This window comes from Diachasmimorpha longicaudata, chromosome 14 (genome assembly GCF_034640455.1).
Source record: "Diachasmimorpha longicaudata isolate KC_UGA_2023 chromosome 14, iyDiaLong2, whole genome shotgun sequence".
Classification (NCBI taxonomy): domain Eukaryota; kingdom Metazoa; phylum Arthropoda; class Insecta; order Hymenoptera; family Braconidae; genus Diachasmimorpha; species Diachasmimorpha longicaudata.
This window is the reverse complement of record NC_087238.1, coordinates 206,184-216,445: the sequence shown is the minus strand read 5'-3', so window position 1 is coordinate 216,445 and position 10,262 is coordinate 206,184. Positions and strand designations below refer to the sequence as shown.

Genomic DNA, 10,262 nt, shown 5'->3' with positions numbered 1-10,262 from the left:
AGCGCGTCCCCAGGTGGGGGATAGAAGGAAGGCCGGAGAATGGGTGGCACCTCGGGAACGGAGACAGGAGGCTGGATAACAGCACGTGAATCCAGGATCGTGGTGCCAACTTCGGAACCCGGCTAGCGACAGCTATATCGTCGACCTACGGGAGTAAAGACCCGTCAGGAAGACCCAAGGCATCGCCGCGGACCAGACTCCCCGAGCCAAGGTGGAAGTAATCGTGCCGAGGGCTGAATGGCACTGGGGAACAGTGTCCCGAACGATACCCTTGGGGAACCAGGCAGCGATGTATTCATGCCTTACCCCCGTATCCATGCTCTGCGGGGGTTGACTCTTGTTTCCTGGAAACTAGTGGGATTTATATGGATCCGATTTTTAATAAAAATATTAACGCCGATGACGGTGCCCTCCCTCAGGGAACGACAGAGGCATTCAGGGCAGAGGAGATGATGATCGGCGCTAGGGCCCCAGAAGGGGAACCAGCGCGGATGATGATGAAGGGGGAGGCAGCCTCACAGGGGCCTACCATTGGTGGGCCCGCTGTCGCTGACCCCGCCCACGGTAAAAGAAAGAAAGGGCAGACGGGCGCGGAGAAATGCAGGGCCCGCCAGGCTGGGCTGAAAGCCGAGGCCTCGCGGGATCTGCAATCCCCGCAGGTAGCGACCGCATCAGAGGGAAAGGAGGAACAGGGGACAGGGCCCAAGAGGCCCAGGTCCTCTGGTTCCACTCCCCTAGATGTGGCCATGCCCACGAAGAGGGTGCGGGCGATGGAAGGGCTGGGGGCAGCTTCCTTCAGGGAGGCGGCGAAGGGTGGAGGCAGGGTGGCCGTAGTGCCAACTGGCTACCCACAGCTCTCCCTGGCGAGGGAGCAGGCCGACCTGGTTCAGGAGGCGCTGGTTGCAGCACTGTTCGGGACTGACCTCGACGGTCAGCTCCCGAACTTTGATGGCCACCGGTACGAGGATGGAGTGTTATAGGTGGCATGCATGGATGGTCGGTCGAAGGCCTGGCTGAACGCCGTGGTTCTCACTCTGGCACCCTGAGGAGGGGCTCCCTTAGCCTAATGGATAAGCAAGCGCTCCAGAAGCTGATCAGGGTAACGGCCTTTCTCCCGGAAAAACCCGTGGGAGTGGCTGTGGCCCTTGAGAGGCTCTGAATGCAAAATCAAAGCCTCACCACTGGTAAGTGGTGAGTCTGGGACTGCCGAAACGGGGACGAGGGACTGAACCTGGTGCTGGGGGCGGACCCTAAGACCCTAGAGGTCCTGAAGGGTCTGGAGATGGCCCTTTTCTACTGCCTCGGCCGGGTCCGTTTTTACGAGACCCAGCGGAGAGCGAGAGGAAAGGCGCTCCAGGGACAGCGGCCCCTGACCAACTTTGGCCCCTGACCAACCGCCCGCCCTCATCCCCTGGTCAGGGGATGAGGGCGGGCGGAAAGGAGGACCAACTGGACCAGATGGTCCGGAGGGTGCCCCTGTAACTGCCGAGAAAGGCGGCCGCGAGGGTGGAGTGCGGGAGAGCGAGGAGGGTTCCCTCTTACAGAGGGACCCCCTTGCTGTTGCACGACCACCGCTGAGCGGACGTACAAAGGGCCGTAGAGGAAGGCCGCCTCTGGTCAGGGGGGGCTCGGCGGGAACGGGGTCTCAAGGGACCCTCATCCGGGCACTGCCGGGGTCATCTCACACGGGGCAGGTAAGGGGGCCAACAGGCGACCCTGCATAAAGGCCCACCAATGGCCAGGTTGGCGAGGCGAGGAGGAGCAGAAGACGAGATGCGGGGAGATGGCTTAGTCTCACTGCTAGTCCACTGCTCCCAGATTAACTTGCAGCACTGCAAGGCTGCGACTGCCCTGCCGAGTCGCAGCCTTGCGGTGGAGGACACAGACATATGCCTTATACAGGAGCCCTGGCATCACGGAGGATCGGTTGAACGCTTATCTGGAGGCGAGGAGGAGCTATTCTATGACGGGGCGACCTGGGCCCCAGGGCCTGCATTGCTGTCAAAACAGCGTGCGGAGCCAGGGGAATGGCTAACTTCTGCCACAGAGATTTGGTGGAGGTTGTCGTGCGACTTCGGGGCGAGGCAGGAGCGGAGGACATTGTGTTCTGTTCGGCTTACTTCTCACATGACTCACCGACGCCACCACCTACCAAGGAACTGCGTGATTTGGTGAATCGCTGCAGAGCCAAAAAGCTGCCACTCATCATAGGGTGCGACGCAAATGCACAGAACGTAGTGCGGGACAGTGAAAGATGTAATGACAGGGGCACTGCTCTCCTGGAATTTATGGCAGACGTGGACCTGGAGATCCTAAACACGGGCTCGAGGCCTACGTTTGTCACCTCGCGTTGTCAATGTATCATTGACATAACCATGTGCACCCGCCGGCTGGCGGGGCGATGCATGGACTGGAGAGTAGACTGGGAGGACACACTCTCCGACCATCGGAGCATTAGATTTAGCATTAAGGGCTGTGCGAAACTACAGCAGCAGCGCCTGCGTAGAAACCCAAGGGCCACCGACTGGGACTCCTTTGAGAGGAACCTGGAGGAAAGGCTCAGGGTAGGACGCGTAAGGCCCCGCAGAGATAACAGGTTGGAGTACGAGGCGGAGAGAATCCACGTCGCCCTGACCGAGACCTTCCAGATGGGATGCCCGGCTAAACGATGCAGGCAAGGAAACAAAGTGCCTTGGTGGAGTCGTGAACTGGACAGGCTGAGAAGCCAGTCCAGGAGACTCGGGAACAGAGCGCACAAATCCAAGAGAGCCGAAGACTGGACTCTGTTCAGAAATGTGCAGAGGGAGTACAAGAGGCTCATAAAGCAATCATAGGAACTCACCTGGAGATCAGACTGTGAGGAACTGGAGGCACTATCAAGCGTCTCCAGGCTTCGCAGGGTTTTCTGGGGGGGGCCTGCACAAGGGCTGGGTGGAATCACGCTGACAAGCGGAGAGACCATCACAGAACCGCGAGAGGGCTTTGAGCATCTGGCTCGCGCGCACTTTCCGGACTCTACTAAAGAGCACCCGGGAGAGTGCCGTGAGGCGGACTGGACGCGAACAGGAGGCGGGGATCCCCACTGGGAGCTAGTCGCAAGAATAGTAACGCTAGACAGACTGCGATGGGGGACGGACTCCTTCGAAATGTACAAGAGTCCGGGTCCGGATGGGATACATCCGGCCCTCTTGCCAAGAGGGGGTCCATTGCTCCTGCGCAGAGTGTTACCCGCACTTAGGACCTGCCTAGCATTGGGCTATGTGCCCGGCAGGTGGCGGGAAGTCAGAGTTGTTTTTATCCCCAAACCAGGTAAATGCAGCTATGACAATGCGAAAGCCTACAGACCAATCAGTCTAAGCTCCTTCGTGTTGAAGACGCTGGAAAGGCTGGTCGACAGGCACATTAAAGAGGGGGCACTGAGGTCCAACCAAATATGCTCCTCACAACATGCATACCAAGCTGGCAGATCAACTGAGACTGCGCTGCACCACTTGGTAGCCATAATAGAAAACGTAATGGAAAGGAGGGAGGATACCCTGGGTGTCTTTATAGACATAGAAGGGCCTTCGATAATACTTCCTGTTCAAAATCCCGCGGTCAAAAGTCACGTTGACCAACCGGATGACCTCGGCCAATCACCCTTGACCATCGTAACGAGAGGTCACGATCGATCTCGGGATCGTTACGATGGTCAGTACGCCATCATCTAGCATTCGGATAGGACACACGGTGTGTCTTACGGAAATTGCACCGGGGAATCATTGGCTACCATCGGATAACCAACGGGGTTAGATCGGCAAGTTAAACACGGCGGAAAATACAGTCCACTATTAAATCATGAATAGTTTCAACACCTCGGAGTGCACACAGTGTATAATATATTTAAACAAATAAATCGGAGCATTCATCACACCAAGTGCCAATTATTCGCCATCTCCGGAACTTCCTCACCCACCATCCCATCCGGCCCAAAATCATCCCGGAACCTCACAATAATTCAAACACTTTCTTTGATATGATGGAGAAAGCCCTAGCATCATTTGGGATCGAGCACTCGGTCACTAAATGGATAGCCGCCGTGCTCCGAACTACTGCGTCGTGAAGGTGCTGCCCGCAGGGGGGGAGGGTTATCTCCCCACTGCTGTGGCTCCTCGTTGTCGACGGCCTCCTCACTGGACTCGAGGAGCTGGGGGTAAGGACAGTGGCATATGCGGATGATGTGGCACTGCTGGTAACTAGCAGGGACGCGAGCATGTTACATAGCAAGATGCAGAAGGCGCTGCACTATGTTCAGCACTGGTGCACATCGAAGGGCCTGAGGGTAAACCCAGGCAAGACGGAGATGGTGCACTTTACAAGCAGAAGGAGGGGTGCTGTCAAACCCCCCTTCCATTTTTGACACCGTACTGAAATTCTCTGGGGAAGACAAATACCTAGGTATTTGGCTCGACAAGAAGCTCAGCTGGAAAAAGGATATCGCCATGCAGACCAACAAGGTCACTATGACATACTGGGCATGCAGGCGAATGTTCGGAAGAACATGGGGTCTAAGGCCGAGGATGGTCAAATGGATCTACACGGCCATAATGATCCCACAGCTTACGTACGCAGCCGTAGTGTGGAGATCAGCCTTGAATAAGGCCTGCTACAGGAAAGCGGTGGACAGAGTAGGCAGGCTTGCGATGCTGGGCATAACAGGGGCCCTTCGAACGACCCCGAGCTCAGCATTGGAGGCCCTGCTCTTCATGCAACCGCCACACCTAATTATAACGGCGGAGGCGACAAAAGCGGCTGCAAGATTGGGGCTGCAGGGAACGTGGAAGGGAGCCAGGAACGGTCATGCTAGTGTCCTCCGCGCAGACAGCGAGCTGGAAGGGGTACTGTGCCGCGGTGCTGACGCCTGCAGACCCAGATGGCACTTTCGCAGAAAGTTCTCCGTCAACCTTAGATGGGGGGAAACCCGTCAGGAAAGGACGCGGACTGGGCGCCGCCCCGTGGACTAGTCTGGTATACGGATGGATCACGGGCGAGCGGACGGACAGGAGCGGGGGTCTGGTCAGAGGGGCCCGCAATAGCGAGGGCCATCGGGCTGGACTCGGACGCAACCGTGCGCCAGACTGAGCTGGCTGCCCTAAGGACCTGCGCCAGAATGATCCTGGAGAGAGGGGACAAGGGCAAAAAGATCTTCATTTACTCAGACAGCAGACGCGCGCTGAGGGCAATACTCAAGTACGAGTGTTGCTCTAAGTTAGTGGGAATGCGTAGAGCTGATGGAGGAAATTGCCGTAAATAATCGGTTTGAAGTGGCTTGGATTCCGGGCCACGCTGGCAGCTAACAAAGAACGGAAGCAGAAGGGCCCTTCAGGGGGAAGTGGAGCACGTTGGCGTGCACACCCACTTTGTGAAGGACCTGGTCAGGGAGCGTGGGGACAGGAGGATTGTGGACAGGTGGGACTCAGAGACGGTCGCCAGACACACGAAATCCCTCTTGGAAAAACCCACTAGGAAGATTGCAGTAACTTTGTTGAGCCTAAACACGGCTAAGCTCCGTGTTATAGTGGGGCTTATCACCGGACAGTGGCACCTGGCTCTGTATTTATGAAGGATAGGCAAAGGGACTGGCCCCCTATGCAAAAGATTCGGGTTGACGGAGGAGGATCCTCTTCACCTATGCACAATATGCAGCGGGCTCGATGAAGCCAGGTGGGATGTTTTTGGGTCTGCATGCAAAGATAGACTTGTCGACAGGGACGGGATCAAGGGGCTCTATGAGTTAGCTCGTAGGGCCCAGATACTCGAGACCAGCGACTAGACGGTTGCCTAAAGGCAGGGTGTAAAATGGCCGAGAGGCTGATTGCACCTCTGCTTAGGACCGTCTAACAATAATAATGTCAATAATAAAGTCAAAGTCAATTTATTTACATGTGATATAAAAATTCGATATTAATATCAAGTGGCCACAATTTAAATATTTTCATCTGTGACTTCAGTAATAGTTATATGCGATGTTTCCTCTGCCGGTAATACTGTTGCGATTTGTCGATGATAACAAAAGTATTTTACAAAAGTATCGGATGAAACGTCATCAAGATATCATACAAATACAGCATCTATTGTTGTTCCATTTTGTTGGGGGGGCGATCTGGTTTGGATAAGAGGAGTGGCTGAGGAGTGCTGGTGGCGGTGAAGGGCGACCAGTGAGGGAATGAGGGGGGCCGGGAAAATTGAGCCGCATGACACAATTTTTCGCACACGATTTGAGTCTATCAAGTCACGGTTTGTTAGAAAAAATAGTCAATGTTTAGTTGATATACCATAAGAATGAGCTGCACTGATTTTATACACTGATTATCAAGTGAGTTAACCAATGAGCAACCGAGATGTTGCGATACGGTGAGGATTGTAATATAGAGAGAAAACTAGAGCGTACCGATACACGTGTTCACACTATAAAGTCCGGAAGACGAGAGTGCGAGTTTTGGAGAGGTCACGGTCGAGAACAATCCTGATCGACGGCACGTGACCCCTTCCGATTGGTCAAAGGGCATGTTTCCGGGGTTGACATCTCCGGAAAGTGGCGCCCCAATTACGCAAAAATGTCAAGGGGTCCCCTGGCAACAGTGTGTTGTTGCGGGCCAGGGGGCGAGAGGTCACCGTTTGCCGAGCGCGGGGGAAGGGGAGGCTGGGATTTAGACGGATTGCCAACACATATTAAAAAATATAAACACACATTTATATTTGTAAAAAATATAAATATGTTAATAAAATCTAAGATAAAAAATAGAATAGTCTGGTAATATTCGATTAATAAAGTCTTACACAACCTTGATAGTATGCCTTGTGTGTGAATGATCAGGGTGGTGTCCAGTTTCAATAAGAATATGTTGGGATCCCTGTGATGATTGTTGGGAACTGAAATATTTAAAAAAATATGATATTAAAATACACAAAAAAAAGAAAAAAAAATTTTGGTGTGGCTTCAATATACTCATGAACTCAAATCTTAGTTAATTATTGCAATATATAACTAAAGATTTGCAAATATAAATTTCATTTATAAATTTTTCCATATTAATTTCTTCATGAATAATAAAAAAATAATGAATTGAAGATAATATTAATATAATATATATAATTATTACTCTGAATATAATTTATATAAATTACTAATATGATTAATATGAATATAATTAATTAAATATAAACATATAATAAATACGTTTATGGACACTTGAAAAATACGATCTACTTACTGATGACTTGGTAGTATGCCGTAGTGTAGTTTCACTTTCTTTTCACAAGGTTGATCACTTTGATCTTCTGAGTTATGACTATCACACATATCTTATTGTCAAAAATTAAATAAAACGCAGGTTATGTGTGCCGTAGTAAACAACAACGTCGAACTGAGTGAGAAACCACACCGTACACTCTACTACCCATAATATATATATATAGGTATACGTTAGTATAGCGTGGCGACCCGTCGCCACGGCAAGCCTCGCCACGCCAACGATTCAGTTTATAAGTGAGCCTATAGATGTGTCACATCAAAAAAGGAAGGTTGGAATTTTATCTGCAACAATTGTCTAGGAAGAATATAAGGGCACAATTTGTGAATATTTATTTCAAAAAAGAACATTAATACAACAATGATCAGGGGAGGTTAAGGAAAAGAAATGAAAAGACTTACCGTTGGGGGGAGGGTGTTTTTTTGGGGCATTTGGTATTAAGGGCTTTTTTATATCGTTTTTCGGCGGGAAGAAAATAAAAGGGGAGCGGGCACTCGGAGTGTCACGGGGATCCTCCAAATTCCGGATATCTTGCCAAATGTCAGATCTCTGCAGGAGATAAAAGGGTGATGAATTGATGGCCGAAGTCCACAGCTTCAATAATTTCCTGGGATTCCCGACTCGCTCTCGCCTTCCTCTCTTGCACAATTCTTTCTCCGTTTCGCTCTCGGATAAGTTCTCTAATGACTCCTTTCTCTTACTATTCTTGATCACTTTATTTTCAACTACTTAAATTGGACGATTTATTGTAATTCTACTTTCACAATGATGCTTTCAAATTGCTGTCTCACCGCGATGTGTCGTCAGAGGCATTCGTCACGTAGTTCTCTTGCGCGGGAGGGGGGTTCCCTATCCAGTAAATTGGCCGGCGAACGGCACGTGGGTTCACGCGTTTGTAATATCCGCTAGGGGGGTAACAGTATCGCACTGCGAGTACTGCGGTGAAAGGCTATCGGGGAGGGGGAGGATTCATCCGAGGAATATGGGCGCCAACGGCAGCGCTGGAAAAAACTACCTGGCCATCCGGTGGCGTATTTTTAGGCGGCGGGGGAAGGGCGAAAATTCTGCCTCGTCATAATTTTTAACCTTAACATTATAATTTTGAGTAAGCAACATCCGAAAATGCGACGTCAAAGTTCCCATTTGGAAATTAACCTTCACAAACCTCCCGTTATTCCACTAATTCCTCGACTTTCTCTTTTTTGTTCACACGAAGGCAGAGTCCAGGCATTAAAAATTTGCATTCAAAAATAACATTATCATCTGCAACCACTAAAATTCACTGGCGAATTCTTCAAGAGAGAACTGTCTCCTTTCTCTTTTCAGATAACATCCAGAACTATTTTTTATGATCTTCAAAATAGATCCCCTAGACTCACTTCTTATTTTTGTTATCGTTTTTCTTCTCTTACGTTCCCCCTGCCATGGTACTCCTGCGTCAAATCGTCCTTCTCCCTGTCCATCGGTATCTCGCAAATCATTCCCCTGAATCTCCTCTTCTCCCCATCACCGTTGAGTGCTTCTTCCTCGAACCACCATCAAAACCCCCTTGGAGTCCCTTTTATAGAACACTCTGAACCATCTGTCCCTTTCGTCCAGTGCTCTTCTCATTCTTGCTTTGAGACTCTCCTCCCGGTAGATCTCCTTCACGACCTCCAACTCCTTCGACTTCCTCAGCAGGAAGAAAATCCTCCAATAGTTTACACCATAACTCTTTCGTAGGTCAATCCAGCTCTTCTCACAGATTCTCCGAAAATAACTGGAGTACATGTTCTCCATAATGGAGACCCTAAATAACTCAAAGTGCTTCCATACTTTATAAAACGTTCCAGCGGTGATGGAGTTCAAGCTCTCAGCATCCAGAAGATGAAAGTTCTTCTTCGCAGTCCAGATAGAGGACCCGTGTCACGGAAAATCGACAAAAGCCGCTAGGACCATCAGGAAGTCTCGTTTGTTCACCAGGGAATTAAACAGATTCGGCAAATGGTCTTGACCAGCTTGACTCAGGAGGAAGATCGATATCTCCGAATGCTTCTAGTACTTCTGCATCTGGAATGGTGCGATCCACCGGTTTTTGCTCCAGGCGGACATTAGCATGTTCCGACCTCTCTATTGTTATTGCACATCTTCAGCAGGTTCCGATCTTTCTCTTGATCCGTCAACTTGCTGCAGAAGTGTTTGACACGATCTAAATTTCCGTTGAATACAGCGAATCTAAACATGTTCTCCTCGACGGAGATCAGGTGTCGAAAGCATCGGTGATAACGCTTCTCTCTCTGATAGACTTTGGTATCCAGCAGGTGCTGAACAACCCAGAGTCATTCGTCCATTTTGTTGTAGTACCTGTACACGAAGTACGCGGGAATGATCTCATTCTTGTGGATCGAGAGATCATCGTTGAGATTATTTAAAAACTGTTTCAGGCCCACTGGAGTCGGCGGGAGAGTCCAGATGTCGTCAATACAGTCCTCTAGGCAGAGGTTGAAGAGTTCTGAATAAATTGTTGGGGTCTGCGGTAATTTGTCGAAATTATGGCAATTATGGAAAATTTCGAAGGTACGCGCTCAATTTATGGTACCATTTTGTGTCCATTGGGGGTGGTTTATGAAGTTCTCCACATGGGTCTCGATCGTTGGAGATTCAAGAGAGGGCTTTAAGGTATGAGCGCGAGGATTAATGGGCCGAAAAGGAGGGATTGAGGGGTGTATTTGGGGCATAGTGGGGTTGGTGGGAACATCTAACGACCGAGAGGAGGTTATTGAAGGATAAAACTGGCAAATAACGGAACAGGAGGAAGGATTGATGGGCCGTGTGGTGGACAGCTGGGGAATAGGTCGCAGAGAAAGAGTTGGCGGGGTCAAGGAAGGCATCTGCAGACTTGGGGTGATAGGTTTTAGGTACCAAACGAGCTTTTGAGTCCTTAAGTGGAGAGAGAAAAGGAGGGAAGTGTATACGGGCAGAGGCAAGTGC

General features: G+C 50.4%; 1 protein-coding gene across 1 annotated transcript; it reads left to right on the top strand.

Annotated features, from left to right (window-relative positions):
• The first annotated feature begins 4,252 nt into the window (after positions 1-4,252).
• Positions 4,253-5,812, top strand: LOC135169362 (uncharacterized). The gene is made up of 5 exons (XM_064134306.1): positions 4,253-4,331; positions 4,426-4,877; positions 4,949-5,229; positions 5,305-5,592; positions 5,638-5,812. The coding sequence occupies exons 1-5, from the start codon at positions 4,253-4,255 to the stop codon at positions 5,810-5,812; spliced, it is 1,275 nt and encodes a 424-aa protein (XP_063990376.1).
• Positions 5,813-10,262: the final 4,450 nt, after the last annotated feature.

What these genes read in the sequence shown, in the direction of transcription:
- LOC135169362 (XM_064134306.1), top strand. Translation starts at nt 4,253, where the DNA reads ATGTTACATAGCAAGATGCAGAAGGCGCTGCACTATGTTCAGCACTGG. An exon ending in GCGCTGAGGGCAATACTCAA is followed by an intron (nt 5,230 to 5,304) that starts GTACGAGTGTTG and finishes ATCGGTTTGAAG; the next exon opens with TGGCTTGGATTCCGGGCCAC. An exon ending in GGACAGTGGCACCTGGCTCT is followed by an intron (nt 5,593 to 5,637) that starts GTATTTATGAAG and finishes CCTATGCAAAAG; the next exon opens with ATTCGGGTTGACGGAGGAGG.